Source organism: Copadichromis virginalis, linkage group LG18 (genome assembly GCF_057382275.1).
Source record: "Copadichromis virginalis isolate Kocher_CV1m ecotype Utaka linkage group LG18, C_Virginalis_male_GT1.1, whole genome shotgun sequence".
NCBI lineage: Eukaryota > Metazoa > Chordata > Actinopteri > Cichliformes > Cichlidae > Copadichromis > Copadichromis virginalis.
In genome coordinates, this window is record NC_140635.1 from 11473159 (window position 1) to 11500402 (window position 27244).

General features: G+C 40.4%; 2 protein-coding genes across 9 annotated transcripts in view; one reads left to right on the forward strand and one right to left on the reverse strand.

Moving 5' to 3' along the window:
• zfyve9a (zinc finger, FYVE domain containing 9a) overlaps positions 1-673 on the forward strand; it is a 36120-nt gene extending 35447 nt beyond the window's left edge. For all 5 annotated transcript variants that reach the window (XM_085439590.1, XM_085439592.1, XM_085439593.1 and 2 more), the window contains exon 19: positions 129-673. In XM_085439590.1, coding sequence (XP_085295716.1) covers positions 129-290 — 162 coding nt within the window. In that variant the 3' untranslated portion in view covers positions 291-673. The remainder of the gene's footprint in view (positions 1-128) is intronic.
• On the reverse strand, positions 368-27183 carry cc2d1b (coiled-coil and C2 domain containing 1B). 4 transcript variants are annotated; one of them, XM_085439598.1, is made up of 26 exons: positions 27089-27182; positions 26677-26803; positions 26435-26579; positions 22107-22207; positions 20407-20517; positions 19752-19895; positions 19171-19498; positions 18511-18629; positions 16594-16672; positions 15262-15339; positions 13976-14103; positions 13224-13296; positions 12901-13040; positions 12694-12823; positions 12296-12468; positions 10232-10357; positions 9899-9957; positions 9667-9783; positions 9282-9355; positions 8997-9055; positions 8859-8910; positions 8443-8542; positions 7680-7770; positions 7428-7550; positions 7097-7146; positions 368-1881 (listed from the first exon to the last, which is right to left on the reverse strand). In XM_085439598.1, the coding sequence occupies exons 2-25, from the start codon at positions 26737-26739 to the stop codon at positions 7135-7137; spliced, it is 2625 nt and encodes an 874-aa protein (XP_085295724.1). In that variant the 5' UTR covers positions 26740-26803; positions 27089-27182; the 3' UTR covers positions 368-1881; positions 7097-7134. The 4 variants fall into 4 exon arrangements, with proteins under 4 accessions (XP_085295724.1, XP_085295721.1, XP_085295722.1 ...); XM_085439595.1 differs by lacking the exon at positions 368-1881 and adding an exon at positions 2993-6547; XM_085439596.1 differs by lacking the exon at positions 368-1881 and adding an exon at positions 2993-6547 and having other exon boundaries at positions 26677-26822.
• Between the last annotated feature and the right edge of the window lie 61 nt (positions 27184-27244).

A 27244-nucleotide genomic window follows, 5' to 3' on the forward strand; every position in this document is an offset into this window, starting at 1 on the left:
TGAACCCTGCCACAGTCCACATTATTTTTCAAACTCTTCATAAATCTGCAGAAAACCATCAGAAATCTGCCCGATGTGCCAGTTTACACTAGATCTTTGGTATGACTTCACCCTTTCATTCTCCGCAGGTGGGTTATCTGGTCGGAAGCAACGGCCAGCCTCTCCTGCCTCAGTACCTGAGCGACCTGGACAGCGCTCTGATCCCCGTCATTCACGGCGGGGCGTGTCAACTGAGCGAGGGCCCGGTGGTCATGGAGCTGATCTTCTACATCCTGGAGATCATCTCTTAGGAACTTCAGACATCCCACCAACCTGCACCCCTTCTCACCTCCAAACTTCTTCTTCTTCTTCTTTTTTTCTGACATCATCTCCCTTCGGCCGTTTGCACTTCAAAAGAGCCCGAAAACTGTGCCGTGCCCGGCAGGGTAGCATTCCTCAAGCCAAACCTATGCATCCACCCACGGTCTGAGGAAGCTCTGAATAGGATCACCTGTCACCTCAGTCAGGATGTCTCCACAGATCACACTGTGTCCGTCCTGATACCCACACTTTTGCTGCCTCTGAGAAGCTGCCACGCAACGAGCGTCAGGCGGCCGATATTGTGCAGTTTGTCCTCAGATAGCGAACGCATCCAGGAAGGGATGAAGGCACTAAGTAAAATTTTCTTATCTCATTCGGAGTTTAAGTAAGAAGAGTGTTTATTACAATGAAAGGGTCACAGGGTGTTTAGCCTTGTTATAAATTAGTAAACCAGTGCCATTAGAATCGTGTCTGTGAACCTAAAAGCTGAGTGTGATGAATTGTGGGATTTATTAAGCCTCTCAACTTTTCTCTTAAATGCAGCTTTAGCTTCATGATTTTAGACAAATGAGTGAATTATGAAATGAGTAAAACCAGGGTGTGTGTGTGAATAGGATGATGAATTATTCTGTCTATTATCAGAGGAGCTGTAGAATTAACAATCTGCAGAGCTGCAGAGTTTTTAAGGAGAAAGCACTCTCTCCTTTCTACCAGACACAAACCCGTAGTGATCAGTGACGTCTTTGTAATGGCAGCCGTCCTCACAGGTCAGGACACCCTGAGCTCTCGTGCATTTTGACAAAGAGGCAGATTATTCCCTAAAGGTCGCCTTAACACTGTGAGAGTAAAGCTGAAACGGCCATGGCTGCACAAATACAAACGAATCAACCAGAAGTAGTGACTAAATTACGAGCAGAACTGTGACAGATAGGACCTCTCCTGCAGTGACACACAGCCTTCAATCAATCAAATGCTATGAGAGAATGGAGGATAATACAGCCTTTAATACCAATTGAAAGAGCCACGAGTTTTGGTTAAACCTGCTGCAATTCTGCCCTTTGGTACATAAAGCAGCACTCCAGAGCTCAAAATATCAGTTGGGGCCAAATAGTTAATTTTGGTCTCTAAACACAAAAGAAATCAAATAAACTACAACAGCGGTTCCATCTTATAATCTAACCTGCAGATATGTTTTGACCCGTTAGACTTAACACTATTTTATTAAAATCTGCTAGTTATGAGCTGGTCATCATATGTGAATCACATTGCGATGCATGACATGACACTGGTGATTGAGCACAAAAAGTCACCAGGAAGGTGTTTGCTGAGGTCGCGAAGAATGAGCCAAGAGCCAAGCAAGTTTTTTTTATTTGTTACAGCCACAGGACTCGCCCCCTAGTGGCCATTACAAAAAATGCACCTGCACAGCGATGGAAACTACATTCATGGCTCCTGCTCGGATGCTCCTTAAGTGTGGGTATTGGGACTGACCTCCTGCTTCCTGATCGCACATCACTGTGGCAGCCGGAGGTCCTGAAGCATTGAATTCTGGGTAAAACCTGCCTCTGTGTAGCACGGATGCTGGTGCAAGGGAGAGTCATATCCGTTACTGAAAAGTTTGGACTATTTCTGTTTCAAAACAGTATTAATCATCGTGGAAGGAGGTGGTGATTACTTTCCCTTTTTCTTTTTTCTTTTTTTTTTTTTTTTGCACCGTGGTGCTCAGTGCCTGCAGTAGTGTTTCATCAAGGGAGAAAAGGAAAATGAAAACCATTTCAGATTCACTTAAGCTTTACTCATCAGTCACCAGATGCTTTACTTCACTCGTTGTACATACTTTTGTAGGCAGGACGATTTCTCCTTGATCACACCTGAAACATCTGTAGCCTCCAGAGATCCCAGTATTATCGTTCAGACAGCTGATTTAAATAAAGGTTCTGATGCTTTATCGATAATCAATCTGTACATAAATGTGCGAAGGGGGGGAGAGTCAGGTTTTAATCTCATCAGTCATTCAGTGTTGGTTCAGCAGAGGTCGAAAAAAATCTTCACCTCATTTTTGTCTTTTTAATCATAACGAGAATAACTGATAAATATAATATTATTATATATAAATAAACTGTATTAACTTGCAGATGCAGTGCACTGGATTTAAGCCATTTACAGGAGAGTTTAAAGTGAGCATCAGGGTGTCCTGGAAGTAAGAGGTCAGTATTTGTCGAGACTTAAATGACCCGAAGCTGAATGTATCTCATCTCAAGTTGTCTGCATCCTTCCAAACCTCGAAGTCAAGACTTCTCTAAACACCCTGAACCTCTGAGGTGTTTTCTAAAATCAGGCACGTTGGAGGTTCACCGCCTGATCTGGACTCTGCTCTCCTTCAACAACATGGACCTGGACAAGAAGTCTAAGAATGTATTCCTCATGTTTCTGTTTAAATCTGTAAAATGTGCTCTTGTTTCTGACGAGACTGATCACAAAAACGAAAAAAAAAAAAAACAACCCACCCTGCTGTGTTTAAAAAGCTCTGTACAGTAACCATTCTGCATTATGCTAATTTCTCCATCGTTAATTGTGCTGATGTAAAACAATCTCGAGTGAGAATCAGACAATCAGAGGAAAATCTGCAGAAGAGCCGACGCTTGAAGTTTAAATCTGACCTGTAGCCGCTCTGCATTCATTTATTAATCAGAATCTTTTAGGAGCTACTGTAGCAAAGTAACGTTTAGTTTAAAAGGAAAAAAAAAAGGTCAAAGTTCACCACTTCTGGGTTATTTTACTGTGATCATACCAGAAGCAGTGTGGGTCAATCACTGTGTTTCTTTAAAAAAATTAAATAAATTAGCATAATGAAAAGGGGGGCACGAGGATCTATTTTTCTGACTCGCTCTTTTGTTACTGTTTAATTCTTTTTTTCCTTTTTGCATTATCTGAAGTGTGCAATATGCCCGAAATCCAAAAAAAGAAGAAAAAAAGGTGCAATTTGTTTGAAAAAGTAGCATTTGTTTTGTATTCAGTTGTAAGATGTTACTGTTTAAACCTATAACACTGCATGCAAACAGAAATGAGCCGGAAAAGGCGACTGGAGCGAGTCAACTTTGCATTTCAACAGTCAGAAAATTCTCCACAAAAATATGAACTTGTTCAGTTCTTTATTATTATTTTTTAATAAATCAGTTTGAAAAGCCAAAAAGCCTGTTCATCTTTCCCCCTCCTTTGTCAAAAATACTGTAGTATATGTAAAATAAAAACTTATAGAAAATTGAGACGAGTATTTGTTATTTACTTTTTTTTTTTTATGTTTGAAAAAACTTGACAGTACACATTTAAAACAGGAATTTTTTTTTATTGGTTCGTTTTAGAGCAGGATCAGCAGATTCAGTCAAAAATCAAAGAACTGATTCTGTTAATTATGAAGCATTTTAGAAACACATGATCTGTGTGAACATCTATATGGTAAAAACTAAAACATTTTAATGGCTTCCACACAGGAAGCGATGACAGGCGACATAACGGTTGGTGAGGGCAAAGTGGGCGTATCCCGAGATGAGCTTTACTCAACTTCAATCAATTTCGGCCAATAAGAGCACAAGATACCGTTAATTGACATATCACAGTGCGGTAAATGCGTTAGAGGGTTACCTAGGCAACCAGGGTCTAGAAAGTCCACTAGCGACGAACCTTTTAGCTTCAAGGCTACGCGTGATGAGTGACATCGCTTCCTGCGTGGACCCAGCTTCAGTATTTTGATCAGTGTTACTGTAAACTGAACTTTTTTCCTTTATACTAAAAATTAGGCGCAGATTTTAAAAAAAGAAAATTAGAAGAAGCGGAAACTGAAATGTGTGACCATGGTAATAATAATAATAATAATAATAATAATGATAATAATGATGATGATGATAATAATGACGCAGACAGTCTGAGGTACACCTGCTTGAGGTGGGATTTACGTCGTTGGCTCAGTTAAACTTGTATGGCTTCTTCTGCGGTTCATTTTTTAAAGGGTTAGTTCACTCAGTACTAGTGGAAGCATTCGTTTTCTTGCCTCACTTGAATCGACATTAACCTAATGAATTTAAGGCTGTCCATTTACCCACTTATGTACTACATGCAGAGAGTTTGCTACAGCTCTTGGCACATTTCAGACACTACATGGATGTAACACAGCAACTGCACAGAAGTCTCTTTAGCTGCAAAATACTCCAAAACAAGGTTGCAAAGTAGAAACAAAGAGCTGGAAGACGCTGCAGAGTCATGTGAAACGACTCCGTTTCAGTCATTTGAGGCATTTTAAGGCAGCTGGGAAAGACTCCGCTTAGAGCTTTATCTTAACTCGAACTCACCATGGCAATTCAATCAGTCAACTGTTTCTGAATGACATGTGAAAAAGTGCTTGGCTTGACGTGGTTTGGTAATTTGAGTGAACTGACCCTTTATTAAAACACTGAGAGGTTTCACTCCCAATATTCAGTTTCTCTCACATGAGATGGTCCATAGATTTCAAAAGTAGTGACAAACATTCCTGTTGAGACTCTATGACAGCACATGAGGGCCATTTTAAATAAACAATGGAGCCAAATTTCCGACTTACTCTTTGAAACATTGCTCGACTTTGCAAGGCTGGTTTAACCTCATCGCACTGTACATAAATATGTGATTCGATTGGTGTTTGTTGAATAACAATGACGTTACAGAAACTGACATAATCTTGAAAACTAAAGTGAAAAAAAATTCCACCCCTTAAAATTTCAAAATGTATTACATTTTTCCCTGTGAACTCCAAACTTTAAAGTGGAGCTAGTGTGTTTTATCTTTTATTTCCTGTTTTATATATATGCTAGCCAAACTTTCAAATAATCAGGGCAGTATACCTAAAACACAGAAACTTGAAGCTGGTGTATGCAAGGGGCAGCCAATCAGAAGGAAACAGACTTAATAAAGGGGGAGGAGCTAAAACAGCTTGTTTCAGACAGAATCAACTGGTGGGCGACACCTAAATAAATTATTCAGGAATTATTGTGAACTGTGGATTATGAAAAACCACCCAGAATGGCCCCCATATGCTGTCAAAAGAATAAAACCAGAAGACTAGAGCTGCTTTTGCTTCAGGTTAGGTTAGCTGAGCATAATGACTGAGACGGCCAGTGGTGAGTCTTTTTAAAGGTCCTAAACTCCTTCTACAAAATGAGTGGATAGAAATAAATATAAAATGTGTTCATCTGTGACCTTGAAAAACTAGTAGTTGTATTTTTAAACAGGATTCAATTTGCAGCCCCCTTCCAGTTTTATGCAAAGCTAGGCTAAGCTTAGAGTTTCCTGACATTTAAATCTTTCTTTCTTTCTGTTCCTTTACACGATGCTTTTTAAAGATGATCCTGTGTACTCTCCTCCTCACACGTGACATTATTCGTCTCCAGTTTTTGTGCTATTCAGTGTAAACAAGTCAAATGCACCTAAAACGGCAGGCAGGTGAGTGTGCAGTTTAGTGACCACAATTAGAGGACTTGCAGCGCATGCGAAATGTGTGGTCTCTAAAATAACGATCGTACCTTGTGTAATCTGGTGATTTCTTGGCTTACTTTCCTGTTAAATAAACATGAGGTGGCTACTGCAATATCTGCCTGACGTTTTCACACCGAAGTCTGTAACAGACTGTAACTGAGCGGAAAATGTACTGAAAACTCCCGACAGCCCAGGCTGTAATTATATAATTTAAATGTATATATCGTAACAGATTTGGCAGCTAAAGGCGGCTTTCAAATACGCAGGATTTTACAGCAACTGTGATTACTTTGGTATTAGTGCATAGGTGCAGTTCTAGATACCACAAGGACTATTTACACATTCTTTGATATATTAACTAAAAATTACGTCAGGCAGCAGGATCAGCTTAACTCGACACCGGTCCCCTTTGTCACTCGCAAAGGACACCATGCCGGACCCACACATCAGGAAACAGTTTAGGCAGCTGTGATCTTTGCCTGAGTGTTTTTCAATCTCAAAGAGAGGCCCTCATCGCCTTCCGGTGGAGGCAGACACAAGGTTCACGTCTCCATAAGGCAGCTCCGTGTCTCCTGCTGAGTGAAGGGGAGCGTGTGTGTCGTGCAAATGTGCAAAAGATACTACAAGACCCGTGTAGGTCTGAGTCCAAACTGAACAACAGACCGTCTTCAGAACTTCCCAAACCACCTTCATCATCTCCTCCTCTTCTCCCTCTGAGTGTTTTTGATTGAGTTCCTTACATCTGCAGGGCAAAGACATCTCCAGTATCAGTCAAGGAGGAATTAAACGTAGATGCACTGCAGACATTAACTTTTCTAGCCATAACCTAAAAATCTTGGATGAGTTTGAATCCTGGTGACCTTGAGCTCAAAGTCAAGATTGGAGGTCAAGTGTTCTGAAAATCTTGTAAACGCAATAATTCAATGTAATGTAGGATTCTGGGACTGATCCAGTGGCTGTGTCTACTTTGAGGCTGAGGGGTTGCCAATTTAGCTTTTTTTGTTCCCCCCCCCCTATTAGTAGCATTGAGCAACAATATTATAGGATATATCATAATTTCAGCAGCAAAACTATACAACCTAATGTCTGAGAAACATTGGTACTCTGGATGTTGGATCTTTTTCCTTCTAATTCACTGGATCAAACCTGAAAAAGTGTGTTGTACATTTTAAGGCATCCATCTGGGACAGGTGACCAAAAGAAATCAAAGCATCTAAAAAGTCTCTTCACCTACATTGTGATGGCAGGCTCATCTTCTAGCTATGATTGTGAATGTAAACCGTATAATTACCTTCTTCTTGCACTTCATCTTCAGTCTTGCAGTAACATCTAAACAAGAACCTACCAAAAAAGAAAGGACAGGTAAAGCTCTGAGAACATTTTACAAAACCACACACACCTGGCTACCAACATAACCTTGTGTGTCCATAATTTTATAAAATATGGAACAAAACAAAAAAAACCCTTAACAACAAATTAGTAAAATTAACTAAACAAGCAGAAAAAAGGCAAATAAACTATAAAAGCAAGCAAATTAAAGAAAGCCATTCTAAGTAAAGCTGAAGTCATTGAGGGTTGATCATATTCTAATTACCGAGCTTTTTCATATCTTTATATGTTACCTGCGACTGGTCAATCACCAGCCAGCGCTCCGTGCTGGTCTGCATGTCCTGACCGCTAAGAGGCTCCCGCAGTCTGACCTTCACTTCAATGCGACCCCCTGTGGGTTTCCGTCCGTCCATCACCTGGCACACGAAACACCGTGATCACATCTTAACCCTCTCAGACAAACGGCCTCCTGATTTCTGTCTTAACGAATTAACTTAAACACCACAGATCAATTTCCTTATCCTTTCAAACTGAATGTCATTCACCTCGACAATCTCCCTGATTTCACTGTGTGACTCCAGCTTGTCCAGCTTCAGCAGGGCTGTTCCGATCGGCTTGTCGCTCCGTAAGAAACCGCTGTGAGACGACAGACACGGTTACACTGATGAGCCACAGCTAAGGACAGCGTGTGTGAAATAAAAAAAAAATCAAGGTTTAACCTCTAAACATCTACCAAGTCATTGGCAACCCATTCAACATCCACTGAAATAGAAAACCTCTCTATAGAAAAACTGTGATGCCAAAATAAACAAGACATCATTTAACATGTAGGATCATCTGGTTTCTGAACATCTGCTCATTCAGCATGTGTGTCATTTTTATTCTCTCTGTTAATCTGCACTTCTTCCTTCTAAAAACTACCCTGATCTTAAGCCCACACAGCAAACACCAGCAGAGCCGGCTGACACATTTATATAATTACACTGTGATAAGAAACTAAACCTGAAGACTCCCATCAGAGATTCTGGTTATTATGCGTTCCCACTTTCAGATCTTCTTTTTTGCAGCATATTGAAACATCACCAGTAATCCCTCACAGTAAACACCCACTAGCACGACTGATTTGACTAATTTCTCACATTTATCTGAAATAAACAGGTACAATTACAGCCCTTCTTGTGTCAAAGTCCCATTGTTGTAACATGCTAATGACTAAAGAGCCAGCAGCTGCTCGAAAAGTTCTCACAGCACATTTTAAATACTCACTACGTGTCGCATGCTGTCCGACCAGCAGCTCCTGGGACTCACCCTTTGTGCAGCAGCTCTAGCTTGAGGCCTTTAGCTGTCACCACCCTCCTGAAGCCGCGATGGTTGCGGCTGATTTGAAGCTTGAAACTCTGGTTGTATTCTGACAAAAAGAGACAACAAAAAAAGTCAACATCGCTCAGCTAAATGAAGCAGTTTAGAGGACAACAAATAAAGCCAACATGGAAATATTAGGGAATTCTACCCAACTCCTTAAGAGAGTTTTTAAAAAGTACCACAACTTTAAAACCAAAATGATCTCGCATGAAAATGAACCTAAAATAAGGCTCGGTTTGTTTTGAACAGCAAAAATGCTTGTGTCCTTAAAAAAAAAAAGAAAAAGAAACATTTATACACCCTGGAACTAGAAAAGAAAATCCCACAACTAAAGCACACCTGAAGCAAGAGTCATGCCTCACCTGGGGAGTTAGTGTTCTTGATGACAGCTGTTTTGAGTTTCTGTGGCTGCTCCTGGTGGCAGCAAAACAGCAGATGAAACTTAAGCAAAAACACTCACTGGTGTTAATTTTTAAAAAGGCGGATTTTCAGGCTCTTACCGTGCTGGGATAGGGGAACTCAAACTTGACGTAAGCATCCAGATCGTTTGCTTGGATTCCTGCAGGAGGAAGAAAAGCAAAAAGCATGAAACTTTTGTTTTACCCACTTTGAGGTGTGACCTTCGACTCGATTTATGGAAAATCAGTCTGAGTAACTGATTCAAGATCACTGGTTTGTTCTATGAGTTGAATTCCCCGCTGATATGAATATTTTTAAATTCTGAATAAACACGTCCTTGGGGGGAAAACAAAAAACAGGAAAAACTGATAAATGCAGATTTTTACCGCTAGGAGCAGGAAGATTCATCCCTTTTACGATAATAACAACCATGTCAGTGCTGCTCAGCTCTGGAAATATCCTGAAAACAACAACAGGAAAAAAAGCAGGGAGAAAGTTGAGTGATTTATTGTGTCTGCTTCAAGTGTAAACACTAAGAAAACTGCACCAGTCAGTGAAATTATGTTGTATACACTTTTAGAAACATATAGAAAACTGCTTTTCTCTAAAATTTGTTTAGTGCAAGCAAAAGATGAAGGCATGTATGAAATTATTTACTGCCCCTTTAATATATGAACCGTCTATTAAAATAAATGAAAGCAGATTATTTGCTAACTTTATAACTAATGAATAACTCAGCAGGAGTAAAGAATTGATGGCAAATGTTCCCACTTGGCTATGCGAAATGACTTCTCCTCGAAATGATGTTTAGGAGGAGGCAGACCCCTCGACTGAGCCAACTTCAAGACTTCCATACTCTTCTTACAGCTTTCAGCCATTTTCTCAAACCTAAAAAAAAACATGAAAAAAAGGAATAAAACCTTTTCATGTTTCATGTCATCAACCATTCAACAATTAATTTAGAGTTTAAATGTAAATCTCTGTAGGTGACGAGGAAGCTTACTTTGTTGTTTCAGTGACGTTTCCCAGGTGTTTGAACTGCTCGGAGTAAGTTAAACATTTCTAAATAAAGGAAGAAAGCCAGGAGAAAGGGTCACAGAGGGTCACAGTTTGGAGAAATCAGAGGCAGAAAATCTGTTTCTGGCAGCAGAAATTATTCATGAACAAACATCAGAGAGCTGAAAAGTTTCTTCTGAGGGGAAATCTTGTTAATAGTTTAAAGGCATAAACACATTTATTTAAAATCACAAATAATCTGTAGAATTTGGCCGAAGAAAATTTTAATTCCGTTAAATTTCAAAAAGAACTTTTTATAAAGACTCTGCTGCGGTTTTACCTCGTGCTGCTCTTTCAGGATCTTGGCCAGCTGCGTGTAAACTTCCTCGGCTTTCTCTGAGATCTGCACGTCGCTGTGGTGAACCAGGATGAAGTCTTCGTCTTCGTCACCAGGAGGCGACGGCACCTGCAGGCAGAGAGAGAGAGAGAGAGAGAGAGCATTTTTAGCCTGTGTTGCAGACACTCAACACAACACATCAGTGTGGGTGAGATTTCTCTATAGTCTCATCTCAGCAGCTTAATTTCAACCATACACTGTTCATAACACTTTACACCACATGTGTGCAGAGACACATTAATGTCACCCGACATTTCCTTTCTTTGTTTTGTTTTTTTGCCACATTTTATTTAGTAGGCCATCTTTTAAATAAAATTAATTATTTTATTCTCTCTATATTTTACTAAGATATTTTTTTAAACAGCATGTTTAGCATCACTTGATAGCCTTGTTTTTTTATTTGGTTTATATATTTGTTTATTGACCTACTTTATTTTTGTTTATTTGAGCTCTTGAGCTATTTTTTTTCTGTTTTACTTTATTATTATTGCTTTAGTTTGTTATTAGTTGTGTTTATAATTGCTGTAACAGTAAATTTTCCAAAGGAACTTGGAAAGAAAAGCGTCTTGACTTCTTTAAATTCCTTGAAGACGTTTCACCTCTCATCCGAGAAGCTTCTTCAGTTCTAAGAGTAACTGGTGGAGAGTCCCAGATTTTAAGCCCTATGGGAATGTCCCCCAAGAGGGTCATGGATCCCCTATTGATCCTCTACCTAATCACACGAGCCAAGCTTAAAATCTCGGACTCTCCACCAGTTGCTCTTAGAACTGAAGAAGCTTCTCGGATGAGAGGTGAAACGTCTTCAAGGAAACTTAAAGATGTCAAGACGCTTTTCTTTCCAAGCTCCTTAGTCTACAATGAACTGGATGACTGAGAACCTTCACAGACAAATTTTCCAAACTTTAGTGATAAATAACATTTCTTATTTTATCTTAAATCGGATCATTTAAACAAACTGCTGATAACCCTCTTCTCTCCTGTGCGTGCGTATAATTTAACTGTACTGGCCAAAAACTTGTTTTGGGAGTCAGATTTAAATATCTAAAGCCTTCTAAAGCCTGTCATATAACATGCAAGTTTTTAGAAACAAATTGTTGTCTTGTGTTTTGCAGCTTCAACCGAATTCTTACATAAAACACAATGAAATTTCAACAACAAACATCAACGTAACTCCATCAAGGCACATTCAGAACTAACTTTCTCACTTAGTCATTTTATCTAACTTTAAATTGTGTTTCTCAAAAAATAATCTGAATCAGGCTGATCTTACTGAGCACCTAAGGACCATTTTCATCACAGCTGCCGTTTTTAGATCTTTTCCTGGAAGTCAGGTTTTTTAATAGCAAAGGCAGCACTGAAGATGAAGAGCAAGACAGGAAACATGCTCTTCATTTCTTTCTCCAACTTATCAACATTGATCAGGTTTTGCACTGAGGAATGGTGCCCCAGTGTGAGACTGTCCACACAAGCAACATCCTGCGGTGTCTAAGGGGGGGTATTAGGCAGAAACATCTGGACTGTGGTGAAAGCCAGCACAGTATCACCAGATGCCAACGCAGTATTTCCTGACCACCTGCCCTTTTTATCAAATTTGCCTCCCTGCAACATCTCCAAATACGGCTCCAAAATGAAAACACAGTTGAACGACTCCAGCCCACATTTCAGTTTTTAATAAACAGAAAAACTGAGTGGACTTTCTGTGACTAGCTTCTAAAGAGCAATAATTAACTCTGTGCTGGTTCAGAGAACCAAACTGAATGATCTTGGTTTTGGCACGCTGGAGCAGGTGCAGCGCTTATCACAGAAGGACAGACAACAGGACTTCTGCTGACAGATTTAAAACCAGCAAACATTAAAAATGTTCTAGAGGTGCACGTGAAAAAAACTTTTGGTTTTTCTGAACCTGTTCTCAGACCTTGTAATCTACAACCTGAATGAAGCCTATTTTTAACTGTAAGCAGGTTTTGGTTAATCCAAATATGAAGCGTAGATCCACTGTCTGCTCACCGTGCTGATGTCCACAGTTTTGCCGCTGCGTGCCGCCTCGATCATGGGCTCGAAGCTCTTGGCGGTGCGGAGAAAAATCTTTGCCTGCTCCATATCATTTTTCTGCTTCGCCTGCAGCGCAGCCTTCATGTATTGCTTCTTTCGACCCTCCAAGAACTCCAGCTGCTGAACAGCTGGAAAATGAAGACAGAACAGACACAAAGCGAAGTAGTTTATAGATCTGTAATGAGCCCCTAGGTTCTTCAGTCAGTCAGTACTTCTCTCCATCTACCTCGTCTAAAACTTTTTCAGTACGAGTTGAGAGGATGTTCTGTTAAAGAGTTTCTCAGGAGCCAAAGGAGTCTCTGGGTTTTCAGAGGATGTCTTATATCCTTCAGACTTAAACTCTTGTGTCTTACCTGTTTGTGAGAGTCCTTCTCCGATGGTTGTCCTGTCAGGTGAAGCTGACGGAGTCCTCTTCTGTTCGTGACCTGCTGTGGGAATGTCTAAAGTGGGCTTCTTTGGCTCTTCAGGAGCAGCAGGCTTTGCCTACACAGACAAAACACTACAGTCAATTTTTCCACAGGAACCAAATATTTAATTACCTTGTAATTCTGTGATCCTACCAATTCTTCCTTTGCCTCATCCTCTTCCTCATCTGCAACTTCAGCAGCATCACTAGAGGCAAGCTTATTAGCTGCCTCCAGAGCAGCAACAATCCCCTGCTCAGCTCCCACTGCCTTCTGGCCAGGGATCGGAGGAAAGCCTGTAAGAAAAGGTGTTCACTGACCTTTTCAGCTTAGCAGAAAAAAGAAATGTCCATGTATTTGTGCTGCAGCAATAATAAAAGTATACAAAGTAATCCTGCACTACAGAACTGAGCACATAAATATAATTGGGCTTTATAGAGTTAAATTTCACTTGGAAAAATAAAAAACATGCATCTCACCAGGGGGAACCGGCAGCTCGTCAAAGTTGACTGCTTTTCCTGCTTTGTGAGCGCGGATGGCGCTCTGGTATTGCTGCAGGAGGCAGGAGTTTAAAAATATGTTAGCAGCAGAGCCAATCCTCTCATCGGGGGGTAAACGTAGAAGTTTGCCGATGCCAAGTGCTGGGAGACTATGCCTTTATTATTATTATTATGTCTGTCACTTTAATTTATTGCCTCGTTTTATTTACTCATACCCACATAATTATTCGAGATTTTAAAGTCTTAGACACAAACAAATCCAAGCTTCAACAAAAAAGGGAAAGAGGATGGTCTGTCTCACATTTTGGAGCGGGCCCGTTTTCACTCATCCAGTACAATCCTGAACATTTCCAGAACTTTTTACCCGACAGAGGAGCACGTAAGAACACAAATGTCCTTCGCAGCTGGATCACATATAAATCTCTTTGTATTTAGCTTAATTAGCTTAGTATGCTGCCTCCAGTGCTTTCTTTTCAGGCATTCGCCTCATCTACAAACAAACAATACTTCAAGTAATCCAAGTCTTGCTCTGTGCTCGATGTGAAGAAGAATAATTGTGGAACAAATCCCGTTCTGATTCTGTTCAAAGTGTGCAGTTCATGTGTGGAAACAACCCAAGACTGCATGAAAAATAAAACGCTGTGTCTATGTCAGAGAGGACGAATGTGACAAAGCTTTAGTAACAGAGCACTCTGACTGTAAGGACAGACTTCAGAAGTTTCTCCTGTTACCTTGGCAATACGGTCGTGCATTCGGGCCTTGCGGTCGTCTCCGCTGGCCTTGGCCTGTGCAGACGCCTCCATGTACTTGGCTCGTCTCTGCTCGAGAGCCTCCAGCACATCTTTAGGAGCTGAAGGGGCTGAAAGAAAGAAAAAAAAATCAACCAGAACTACCCACTGTAGCGACCCCGTGAACGAGGCAGTAGCTTTATCTGATTGAGTACAGAGGCAATATGGACGTGTCAAAGATGCAAATGTCTCTCGGTTGGTGCAGGAAAAATTATCAGATATAAAATAGAGTTATTATTTTGATTCGTAGCAATGATGAAAAATAAATAAATAAATAAATAAATAAATAAATAAATAAATAATTAATAATAATAATAATAATAATAATAATAATAATAATAATAATAATAATCTGGAAGAAAAAATTACTTTTCCACACTCCTTTTTGCTACAAAGCTCTTGTTTTACAAGTTAGGCACACCTGTTTCCTTTATAGTGGTGCATCTGCATCCTCCTAAAAACTCATGACAGTTCAGTTCAGCTTGAGCCAAGATGGAGAGAGAGAGAGCCTTTGGTCGACAGATCAAAGGACCATTACAAAACCTGCTGCAGCTCCTTTTGTCTCCATATCTCTGAGGGACCTGGTGTCATTCGTTTATCAGCTGCAGCTCTCTGCTGCGCTCCTGGCTACCATCTAGGTTCAAAAGGCCCAAGTAAACTGTCACCCCAACCTGTTGCTGTCCCCATTTTCACCCTCACAGCGGCTAATTGCCCTTATGAGATGCCTTTCCACTCAAAAATATCTAGCAATATGAGCTTTACTCCTTACCAGACAACCCAGTGTCCCCCACCACCTCCAAATCATATATTTGTGGTTTTTCCATCTTTTGAATTACTATATTGAAAAGTACAAGTAAGTGCCTGTTAAAAGCACAATTCACGTATAATGTTTGTTCAGTTAATTAATAACTCATACATACATATACTATACATTTTTTCACAACACAGGCTCATTGATTTCACTATGAATGAACCATAGGTGCTTATAAGGACTGTAAATCTCATCTCATCAGCCATGTGACATTTTGTGAATGTTTACTTTTTAATGCAAACAGCTGAATGTTTATCAGAGCTGTCATGTTTGGGGTCACTTCCTGCTACTCATCTTTATGTAAATTAATACAACGCTGTCACAAAACAAACAGCATGTTTTCTTCTGATATAATTTGCTGTATTTTAAGAGAAATAAGCTGAAAGCAGAACTACGTGACTGTTAAAATGATTCCTACCTGGAGCTGCTGCAGCCGGCGGGGTCGGCTGTGTGCTTTGACCAGCGGGAGCTGCAGCCACCGGAGCGGAGCTTCCTCCTGGACATTCAACACAAAAACACAAATTCAACTGAAACAAACAGAAAACAAGTTTGTGGAAGATCTGTGTGATCTCTATTGAGTTTCTAGAATAAAGTCCTTTTTTAAAAAACGACTTTTGTTATTAGTAGTTTACTGCATTTTAGATGCATAATTAATGTGACTACATACATACCCCAGTTTAGTGTGTTATAGCTTAAAGTTGAACTATGGTGCTGGTGTACATAGAGGTGTACACCCCTTAGAATTCATGGTAATGTGTTATTACCCATTTGTGTAGGTATTTAGCTACACAAAGTAAAGGATGCATTTTTTGTCTGGAGTCATCCCTTTGCGGGAAAAGGAGTGACAGGAGAGTTAACCAGGAGGGGGAGACGTGAAAGAAAACAATCAGTGTTCAAAAAAGTGACATGCCAAGCACAGGTGATGGCCATGGCAGACGGTTTTCATTGTTTTGAAAAGTACATTTTAACTTTGGTTCTACCCCTTTGGCTGGTTGAAGGACCAGAAACAGCACATGCATGAGTACTCCACAGACCAGTTGTTCCACATATTTTTGACATTGCCCCCTGGTGATGGTAAACATGTAGATGATGGCCTATGAAGCAGTACACCAAAGAAATGACTGAAACTGAATGTCAGGTCTGAGCTTTTGTCTCAGGTTGATTATTTGTGCATACTCTGACCTCATTATTTACATTTTCTGTCATGTTTAATGTGGACATTAAACATGACAACCCCTGCAACAGCACACACACACAGAATATCAGATGAAAAAGATACTTTTTCAATCATTTGTAATGCTGACACAAAACACTTAAGGTAAGTACTAAACAGAAAAGTTTATTACTGCCTGTGCCAAACAAATATTCACCATACTGACGTGGAAAATAAAGCTTAGAGGGAGATGCAGTTTAGCCTTGGATGTTACATTTTTGAATAATCTCACCAAAACATCCCAGCTGAACAAGCCCCGCCCATCTGCTGTTCAGGCCTTCTGTTTGCAACGGGCAGCCAATGAGAAGAAAGTTGGCTTAAAAGGAGAGGAGTTATAACTGAGGTTCTGGCTCAGAAGGCCCAGTATAAGATAAACAATGGCCTATAATAACCCTAACCCTAACGTAACAGGATAGCAGATTTCTAACCAATTAAGACAACACAGACTGATTGCTTTTACTGTACTTGAACCACTGGTGCCAGTTCCTTGGTGTGTTCATCATAACAAAACTGAAATTTGACGCTAGTGTTTCTCACCCTGTCCTGGAGGTGAAGGAAGGCCACTCAGATCCACTGACTGTCCTTTTTCCAACGCCTCGATCACTGCATCGAAACTCTGGATCAAATTTAAAAGAAAAAAAAGGTCAAACATAATGATGGTCTTTGTGAGGATCCGCATTTTTGGCATGTTTCACATTCTTCAGAGAGAAACCCTGCCAACAGACTGTGCAGCAACACAGTGTGGGGATAACAACGTGCAGTACTATGCTACTATTTTAACTCTAGATTCAAATAAATGTTTTCTAAATCTTACAGCACTGGAAATCAAATCAGACACGAGCGATGAATGTACAGAGGATAACAGAATGCTTTTTCTTTTTTTACCGTGTTTGTTAACTCTACAAGATTTGATGCATGCTCAATAATTCTGGTGAGGCAATCCCAGAAAGTTTGTATGGATGCAGTGTTTTCGGGAGAAGAAACATTTCATCAGTCATCACAGTAATCAAAGAAATTAAATGTTTCTTCCCCTGAAAATTCTGCGTACAGATAAACAGAATGAACTTTCTGAGATACTCCAGGGGTGTATCAGGAAGGAAATAAAGCTAATGTTCAGAAAAATATAATTACTGTATAATAAAATGACCAAGCATTAGTGGACATCAGTTTGTTTAAGGCTGAAAACTTTAGATGACTCAAATTTCCCACTAAAAAGAAGAACATACAGCAAAGGACACACAAAGTGAATCTAGACAGTTGTTGGTGGTAAACCACAACGTTTTTGTTCTGAATTCTTAGCTGTGGATGTTACTTTTCGTTCTATTTTGGTTTGTAGCATTTAAAGTAAATCAACATATTCTTGAAAATGGTGCCACCCTGCTGTAGTACAATCTTTAGGTGGCACCTGGAAGTAAAGGTTAGAGAACAGCTGTCCTGAAACACCCACCTCACCAGAAGCCATAATCACGCCCTCTAATCACCTTAATCATGGCAGCATACACGACCAAACAGTGATTATACTTCACTGCCTGTTATTTCTCAAAGGTCTATTTAAACACATCAACTGACTTTCAAAAGAGTTTCAGTAAACTTGACCTCTGAGCTTTCCCTTGTTGTCACCGAATGTACAAGGCCACCAAAATTTGAAAGGTCCAAGATTTTTAGCATTTACATCTATGATATCTATCGATTTGAAAAGTTATGTTCACTCGAAATCATTTAATCTGATCATGTCTGATAACAAAAAAAACAGCTGGTGATACAAGTTTAAAGAGCAAAACAAAGAGAACAAGAGCAGTGTGAGGATACACGCCTCATGAAGGCTCTGATTTCAAAAAGATATCTGGATTAATTAATCAAATTCTTCATATTTTTTGAGGAAAAAAAAAATTTATTTGAGAAGAATTTAATTCCAGTTTTGCTCCCCCATCTCAAAATGTTCCCAGATCCAAATAGACACCAAAAGTTAATAACAGAAAAAAATAAAAAGGAACCAATTCCTGCTTGGTAAAGGTAAGTATTAGATTTTTCTTAAAAATAATCCTGTGAGACATCATGTTGAAAACAGACACACGGTATCTATTATCAAAAATGCAGCTTTTACAACATTCCTACAGAAGAAACTTCCTCTGCTCAGAAACATTGCTGCACTTCTCATCGGAAAAAGGCTTCATTCTGTGTATACACACAGACACAAACACGCTAAACAGGAAACAGAAACACCGTTTTGAATTACACTGTTGAAGGCCAGAAAATACACAATTTCTTACAAAGACGTGACAAATGGCTACATGTTTCTGTCTGAAATCCTTTTATCTGATTTAATATAAAAACATCACATTGAAAATGTTTTTAAACCATCTACAACAGACCTGTCAGACCACAATTCAGTCTGCTGGTTATCTGTCACTTCATTTTGAACACATCACTCATAGCTGCTGGTCTCTGACTCACCTTGCTGGTCTTGAAGTAAAGCTTAGCTTGCTCCACGTCTCCTTGCTTCTTGGCTCTCAGCGCTGCCATCTTGTACTCTTGCTGTCTCTCCAAAAGCATCTTCTTGGTGGCCTTGTTGGCTGAGGGTTCACCGGACAAATCAGATGTCAATTCCCACAGTGAAAGGCCTCATTCATCGCAATAATGAGGAGGGAGAAGACGACAGATTCGCCTCAGCTATATCAGTCATCAGCTTCCCTCCGATCCAAACTCAAATGTGTGCAAACCATTACCAGTTACACATGATCAAATGCATCATAGCGTGCTAAAATACAGAAAAAAATATAATCTAAACCTAAAATGTGTTGGTGGTCACTTTATATAGCCTGTTTAAGAGTTGAGAGGTCTTTACATAATACATAAATAATAAAAATATAATAATAAATTTTGATGAAGACGGGGTTTTCTTCATCGATTGGAAGATTAAAAACATCTACTTGTCACTGTTCTCTGGTCAGTTTAATCTGACTCGTTTTGATAATCAGCGTCAAGCGTAACAGATATTCTAACACAGACAGATTGCTTTTACTGTGCAGCTCAATTATGCCTATAGCTGTAGTCTCCATGCCAATTCTGAGCAAAGAAAAACACGGTCTAATGTGCAACTCAAGAGAAACTGACCATCTGATTGTGAAACGTCAGCAGCTTCCTCATCGGTTTGCTCCTGAGGAGATGGGAGGCTGCTCAGAGTGGATAGAGCAGCAGAAGACGATTGCTCCTCCTCGCTGCTGGGTGTGATGACATCGGGCGCGGCAGGTGACTGTGGTGATGTGGCCTCCGACTCCCGTGACTGAGAGGGCTGAGGTGGCGATGGTACAGGGGGAGCAGGCCTCGCAGGCACAGCTGGTCGCGGGGCAGCGCTCGGGGCTCCGATGGCAACAGGCGGCGGGATCTCTGCCTCATTTACAGGCCTTCCTTTTTTCACAGCACCCAACATTGACTCCAACGTCTGTGAGAGAAACCATAAATTCATAAAGTCAACAAAGACGCCATCATGTGTAATAAAAAGGGTTCATCGCAGAAATCTAATCACTTAAGACTCACAAGTGTAAACAATGACCAAGAGGTTTTATGGGCAGGAGTAAGAAAGAGATGAAAATCTTTTACATAAGGTGTTTTAAGAAATGCAAACCAAAATTGCATCTTCTGACTGTGACATAACGAACAGCTTGGTGTAAATTCATGCCCTCTGCATGTCGTACCTTCAGACCACGATCATATCTCCTGGCTTTTGAGGACTCCCCTGCTGTCTTGGCGTTCTGCAGGGCTGTCTTGTACATTGCCAACCTCTCCTCCAGGGTGTGTTGGAGGCTGCCGGGGGCTGCCGCAGAGACTTTTACTTCCTCCTACGAGTGTGAGACCAAAACAACCTAAGAAGCAGCTGGAAACATCTGGTTAAAGGAAGAAATGACTCACTGTGCAAAACATGTTGACATAAACAACATATTTTTCAGTTTCTGTCCATCTACATCTTAACCTTAATCATATGCTTAAAATTCGAGGCACGTTAAGCATCCAAAGTTTTTAAAAGACACTAAAATGCAGATGTGAGGAAATTCATCACCAGGAATGAAGTCAGACTTACTAGAAGGAATGAAAATAATTTACCTCAACTGCATCTAGTCAACAGAAGCTGATCACGTGCCAGTTGAACAACTGTTTTTTGTGTAAAAGTTTAAAACATCTTTGATTTCATATTAAAAAAAAAATAGGCATCAAGTTTTATAAAACCTCAACAGGTAGGATGTTTCCTTTCCCTTTCTTTTCAGTTACTGGCAACAGGTAAAAAAATCTCCCATTTGACAAACATGTTGATGGTGTCAGTTTCAAGTTTGGCAGAAGCAGCGTGTATTGTACCTGTGCCGCTGGGGACTCTGGTGTTTCACCCTTAGAAGATTCAGCAGGGGCAGAGGATGTGGAGGAAACATCCTCAGCTTCCTCCTCACCCACCACTTCCTGTAGCTCTGCCTGATAGAGGGGGGAGAAAAAAAATGCAACCGATCAACAGTAAGCTTTCTCTGTGCACACACAGAGCTGGATTTCAGAAGCAGCGAGTGGGAGTCACGCTTCCCATCTGTTGTTTGATAAATGGAAATACTGCGAAGCAGAAAGTGCAGAACATTAAAAAAAAACAAACCAACTGTAATTTACAGCTTAAGAACACCATGATTACTGTGTGAGCTATAAAACTGACGGGCACAGAGAGGCCAGAGTGAATTTATTTATTGGTTTTTATTGGTTTTAGTTCATGGAGTCAGTTGATAGTGACTGTGAGTTAATATCAGTAAAATGCTGTTCTGTTCCAGTTTTTCAGGGTTAACAAGATGAGCAGTGACTTAGAAAAAGCACACATTTGCCAAAGGAACGTCATCTTTTTGGCTACAGATCACTTTCTGACTACTATACACTCAACGGACACTTCATTAAGTACACCTAGTTCCAGGTTGACCCTCTTTTGTCTGAAGAAATGCTTTAATTCTTAGTTACTTAGATTCAACAAAGTGCTGGAAACATTCCTCAGAAATTCTCAGCCCATACTGAGATGACAGCATGGAACAGTTACTGTAGATATGCAGGAAGCACATCCATGTGAATCTCCCTTTCCGCCACAACCCAAAGGCGGTCTATTGGATGGGATCCGCTGACTGTGGAGGCAATTTGAGAACAGTGAACTTGCTGTCATACTCAGGAAACCAGTTTGAGCTCATTTGAGTTTTTGTGATAGGGGATAATATCCTGCTGGAAGCAGCCATCAGAAGCTACACTGTGGTCATAAAGACGGTCAGAAATTACCAGCAACAACATTTAGGTAGGCTGTGGCATTCAAGCAGTGCACCATGGACACTAAGGACCCCAAAGTGAACTGCCACTAGCTGGAGAGTTTCTCTTTTTCAAACCATTCTCTGTAAAGCCCAGAGATGATTGCATGAGGAAAATCCCAATGGAGCAGTTTCTAAAGTCACTTAAATCACCTTTCTTCTTCATTCTGATGCTCATGCTTGAACTTCAGCAAGTTTTGCTGACCATGTCAACATGCCTAAATGCACTGAGTTGAGGCATGTGATTGGCTGATTAAATATTTGTATTAAAGAGCGGTGGAACAGGTTTAGCCGCGAAAGTGGCCAGTTGGTGTAATTGTGCATTTGTTAAAACACCGCTACAAGAAACTGGAAACCATGACTCCTAAGGAATCTAACACGAAGCACGATTATTGGGTTAGTGAGCCACATCATTCTGAAAGGATGGAATAAAGTGACCTAAAACTTAAACCAGACTGGTCAATGTATTTGTAGACTTTTGATCACCAACAATATCCAAGCTCGCTTTGATTAGGCCGGAAAGTCATTTCCACGTCTCTGCCATGTATGGGACTTTATCACTGCACTCAGTAGCCTTTCATCTTTAAATCTATGCAGTTTACAGTTTTAAAGCTCTGGTGTGCACTGAAAACATACCAAGTTATAAAATAAACACATCAGCCTAGATTTCTGATTGCTTGCTGGCCTTGCCTAAAGTTTGGGAATGGATCAAACAGAGCAGGTTATTTAAACACTAACCAACAGGTCTTCATCGTCTTCTACATTGTCGTCATCATCATCATCCAGGTCCTTCATACACTCGTCTGCCATTCTTGCGATATCTTCCATGGGTAGGGGACCTACAACACAATCAAGGTGTCATGAATTCACATTATAAGCAGAACAAATGAAGCAATGCAGTGTGGATGACATCTTCTAAAACAAAGAATTCACAAAGAGTGATTGTCCGGGGAATAATTATCACACATTCACTAGACTCAGCCAACAGTCAAAGTCTCCAAATGAAAGAGAGCATTCTCACAAAAAAGTTTTATAAACCTAAAACTTGAAGATCATCTTTTCTCTGTCAGTGCGCCCCAGGGCAGCTGTGGCTACAATGTAGCTTGCCATCACCAGTGTCTGAATGTGTGTGTAAATGGGTGAATGACAGGTTGTGTAAAGCGCTTTGGGGTCCTTAGGGACTAGAAAAGTGCTATACAAATACAGGCCATTTACCATTTATGAGGTACTATTCAGCTGTTAAAGTTAAATCGAGTTCACACTCTTGACTTAAACCTCTAAAATACACTTAGAAGTGAAAGACTCGGTCGTGTTCGGGGAGAGCACAGCAAAGATTGTTGAAACTGTTTCAGTGGTTTCGCTGATATTTTTACATTTAGCTGTGATAGGCTAAATAATTCACTGTTGTACATAAACAATCCTCTCCCACTGGTATAGTCTGTTTCTTTCTACCACTATCTTCAAGTGGGAATACACTCTCTGGTGTGTTGTTGTTTTTTTGCACTTTATGGACTGTGAAGTACAGCTGCTTAATTCCGGTATAATCCTAATTATTTAATAAAATCAGGAGTGACACAATTACTCACAGACTTTGAGAAAAAAACTGGTTGATTCATTAAACTTTAGAAAAAAACATATTTCATTTTATTTCTTTTACCATTAATTATATTTAGATGAACTAAACCTGCTGCAGTCTGTTAAGGAGGTGAAGTTAGACACTTATGGAGGAAAGGGATGTACTAATTGTTGGAAATAAAAATGTGGCACAATAATTGTTATATCTCAAGTATCTGGTTTTAATAATTGTCGGAAGTCAAAACTCAAACTTAAATTAAAATTCTACTTCTAGCACATCCCAACTATGGACAGTACTTGTGTTGTCTTAACGAGGTCTAAGTCAAATTATTTATATACACATTTGTGGTGGCTAAGGTGGCAACCTCCAGGGCCCTATTTCAGGAAGCCGGTTTAGTGCAAACTCTGAGTAAGTAAACCCTGGGTTAACGGAAACTCTGGGTTTTCGGTTTCACAAAGCGAGTTTAGATTAATTCTGAGCGAGTTACTATGACGACACACTCCGTGAAGCTAACCTGCCCCCTAGCAGGTTAGCTTCAACTAACCCTAACTTTCTCCGCCTCTTTGTCGGAAACCTGACTGTAGGAAGTGTCAGACATGGCGTGCTCCTTCCTTGAAGAGCCAGTAGATGTTGAAGCCCAAATTCTCTGCAGAGCTCTCCGCCGGGAGAGAGTGATTAGAGCGCGTTCGGACATTTTATCATTTCCTGATGATTTTCTGTGCGAACGTTACCGTTTTTCAGCACAATCTATAATTTATTTGAATAACATCCTCAGGCCTAATATTGCTCATGTGACACATCGCGGACATTCTCTCAGTTCTGTACATATTATTTGTATTGCACTTCGGTTTTTTGCAAACGGGAGCTTTCTGTATAATATTGGTGACGCTGAGCACGTTTCCAAGGCTACCGTCTGTCGGGCAGTCAGGAATGTTACAGTTGCACTGAAACGTCTCCTGTACTCGTTTGTGGTGTTCCCCGGTCATAGACCCACACGATTTATCAAAGAGGGATTCCACAAAATTGCAGGTATCAGGATGAACAAAATTTAATTCATGATGTGGTGATACTTGAACTACTACTTAAATTTTACATTTATTCTCACGGTTCCCAGGCGTGATTGGCTGTATAGATGGCACTCACATTCCAATCATTGCTCCTTCAGTAAATGAAGGAGACTATGTGAACAGGAAGTCTTTCCACAGCATTAATGTACAGGTACATAGTTCCCTGTAGCATTTCAAACTAACAAATTATTTCATTATAGTAATGGATGCTAATTTGTGTTCTCTGCACTGTGAAGATCATATGTGATGCTGCCAACATTATCACAAATGTGGAAGCCAACTGCTCAGCCTCTGTGAGTGGTGGTGGTGGAGGACCCCCACCTGTTTTTCGGGCCTCCGCTTTTTTTCTGTTGGCTATAACGGGTCACATTTGAGCATACAGAGTAAGCAAATATGTACTTGTAATGTGCTCAGATAATTTCAATAAGTGCTTACAGAAAGAAAATTAATGTAGCCTCTAACTGCAATTGATTTATATAGGACAAACAGACCAAGCACTATGGCTCATAATACAATTACACCTTACCTGTTTGGACTATATTTTTATATTTCATTTTTACTTGCTGCCAGGAACGTTTGGGGCCTGTTGGGTTGCACCTGCCCTCAAATCACATCACAAAATAAAATGTATGAAAGAAAAAATAAAATAAAATATAATAAAATAACGTGTTAAATGGGTGGAAATCCCTAGATCAATGTTTAAATTAACACTCACGCATTGACTCTGTCGGCTATATTTTGCCATGCATGCTCCCTTTCTTTTGCAGCTGAGGCTGTGTTGCTTTTTTCCGCGGAATTTGCATGTTATCGGCATATGCTGCCATCAGAATTTCGGCCTCAAGCGCTGTAAAATACATTGACCGCGCCTTCTTTCCCTCCGTCTCCATGGTGACTCGCTTAATCTGTGCTCCACTAATCAGGGCTTTATGTATCCTCGTGCGCGCGCTTAACTTGGGGTTAAAGCAACTCCGCGTTGACTGAACTAATTGTTATCAGCCTTTCTGAAACCGAATATTCCGAGTTGGACAGTTCGGGGTTACTCAACCCTGAGTATCGTTTTTCACTCTGAGTTTTCTAAACCGGCTTCCTGAAATAGGGCCCAGAACTAAAAAATGATGCTGAAGTGCTACAAACTGCAGTTTCTGGAGGCATGTAAATCCCCAGATTTCTACTTAAAATGTTCACATTTACTGCATTAAAAAGTTTGCTTATAGCCTGGTACAAAAAACAGTCTTGGCTTCTATGAATAGTTACTACTGAGTAGCTTTTTTTTGGCCTACATTCATCTTTACACTATCTATGGTGTTGACCATATTCAGGACAACTCGGGACATCAACTCAGGAGATCTAAACCCCGACTTTAGAAGCTTTGAGTTTTTGTTGCAAAAAGAGAGCTAACTTACACGCTGAGTGAGCTTCCAGACTAACAAAGTCTGTGCCCCTAACATGCTCACTGACAGTTTTTCTTCAACAAACTCTGATTTTATCTCTGAGTACTGCGTTCCTGCTATACCTTTATTCTTTATTCATTCATTAAGAGTCCCATCAGGGGTAAAAGATCAAATATGAACAAGAAATATGAAAAACAAACACACGTATCAACAAATTACCCGGTGACAGTGTGTGTGACAGTGGGCAAGAGAGGGAACTTTTACTATATCTTTCTTCCCTGATTCTGTCTAACAAGCCACAAAAATGAATTCACTTTGCAATGCCTCCATATGACAACACACTGCTGGTCCAAGCAAAGAAATCTCCGATCATACTTTTGGTACCTAATGGTCTTCCTGCATAGCAAATCTGCACAAATAATCAAATTATATTAGCAATAACAATGTCCGCTTCCGCTCAAAACCCACTTCCTGCTGGGCTGCAGCATGCTTTCAGGTAATTTATTTTTAATATTTGGGATGGCTGTGGCACTGGAGTTAGATTTAACTAATTGGTAGATTGGTGGCTATCCTTTGGAAAGACACTGAACATCCATCAGAGTGTGACTGGATGAATGAGGGTTGTAGTAAGAAATCATTACAGAGTACAAAGGAATCCACTGTTAAAATCAGTTCACTAAATATACAAAATTACAAAGGCTGTGAGTGATCTCAATACTGACCACAATAACAGCCATAATTAAGCATCTCTACCAACCAACAAACCCTCTGCTTCCTGTTTACACTGACACATAAAGTGTAGTTGCATGATCTTGCGAATCATGTCTAAAGGAAAATTAGTAAATTCGGAGGTTATGTTCGAAACTGCTAAAACACACACCTGGATGGTGACTGCATTTGTGTGGATGTAGCCTGAGACTGTGAGTGCAGCGCTTAAATGACAGCAAATGTTAGCTGTACCTACCACATGTGTAGAAGGGTGCGTGTGGAAGTGGGGTTTTCAGAACTTTAAGTTATAACTACTGCACTTACTTTTCCCCTTCTGCCTGGCTTTTCCTCCTGCAGCAGCCTTTTTTCCAGTAATAGCAGCAAGTTCCGCCTCCAAATCCGGATCGTCCAGGTTTCCGTCCATGCCCATCATCATCTCCTCGGGGTTCAGGTCTACAAACAGACCCATCTAAAAGCAGGAAGTAAGGGGATAAACGTCTCCACGCTGACATATTTCTGAAGAGAAAACCTCCTGTTTGCAACCTTATGTTTACTGGAGTTGTTACCTGCTTGGCAGCAGCGGCGCCCTGGCCTTTGGGCTGCGGTGCTCTCTTCTTCTTACCAAACATGTTTGTTTTGGTTTCTTGTTGTAGAAATATCCCCTCGGAGACACCCCGGTGGTCCAAACCTCACCTACACGAACACACGTACACTTTAAGAAAATATGTCGGTGTTGTAATCAATGTCGGTTGCAGTAGTTGTTGAAATCATGTGAGCGGTTGTCAGGTGGCTCCCGAACAAGCTGCGAAAACGAGCTGCCAAACAACGGTGACGTTAGCCCAGCTAGCTGCTAGCCAACCATGTCTGTCGGCTCTTAAGTCTAAAAGTTAATTTATAAACAAGATGGAAACTACTTCTGTATCTGCCGCGAGGGCTTCAGAGAGATTATCATACCGCGAAAAGACCGTTTACATTTACCTGTTCGTTCACAACTTCATCAGGTAGTTTTCAGAGGAACAGTTTCATTTCTATGCTTTGACATAATGGATTTCTTTGAACGCGCATGCGCTAAGCCTGGGAGCACCCTAGCGCTGCTTGAAAGTTGAATCCCCGAGTCATGTCTGCCAGGCAACG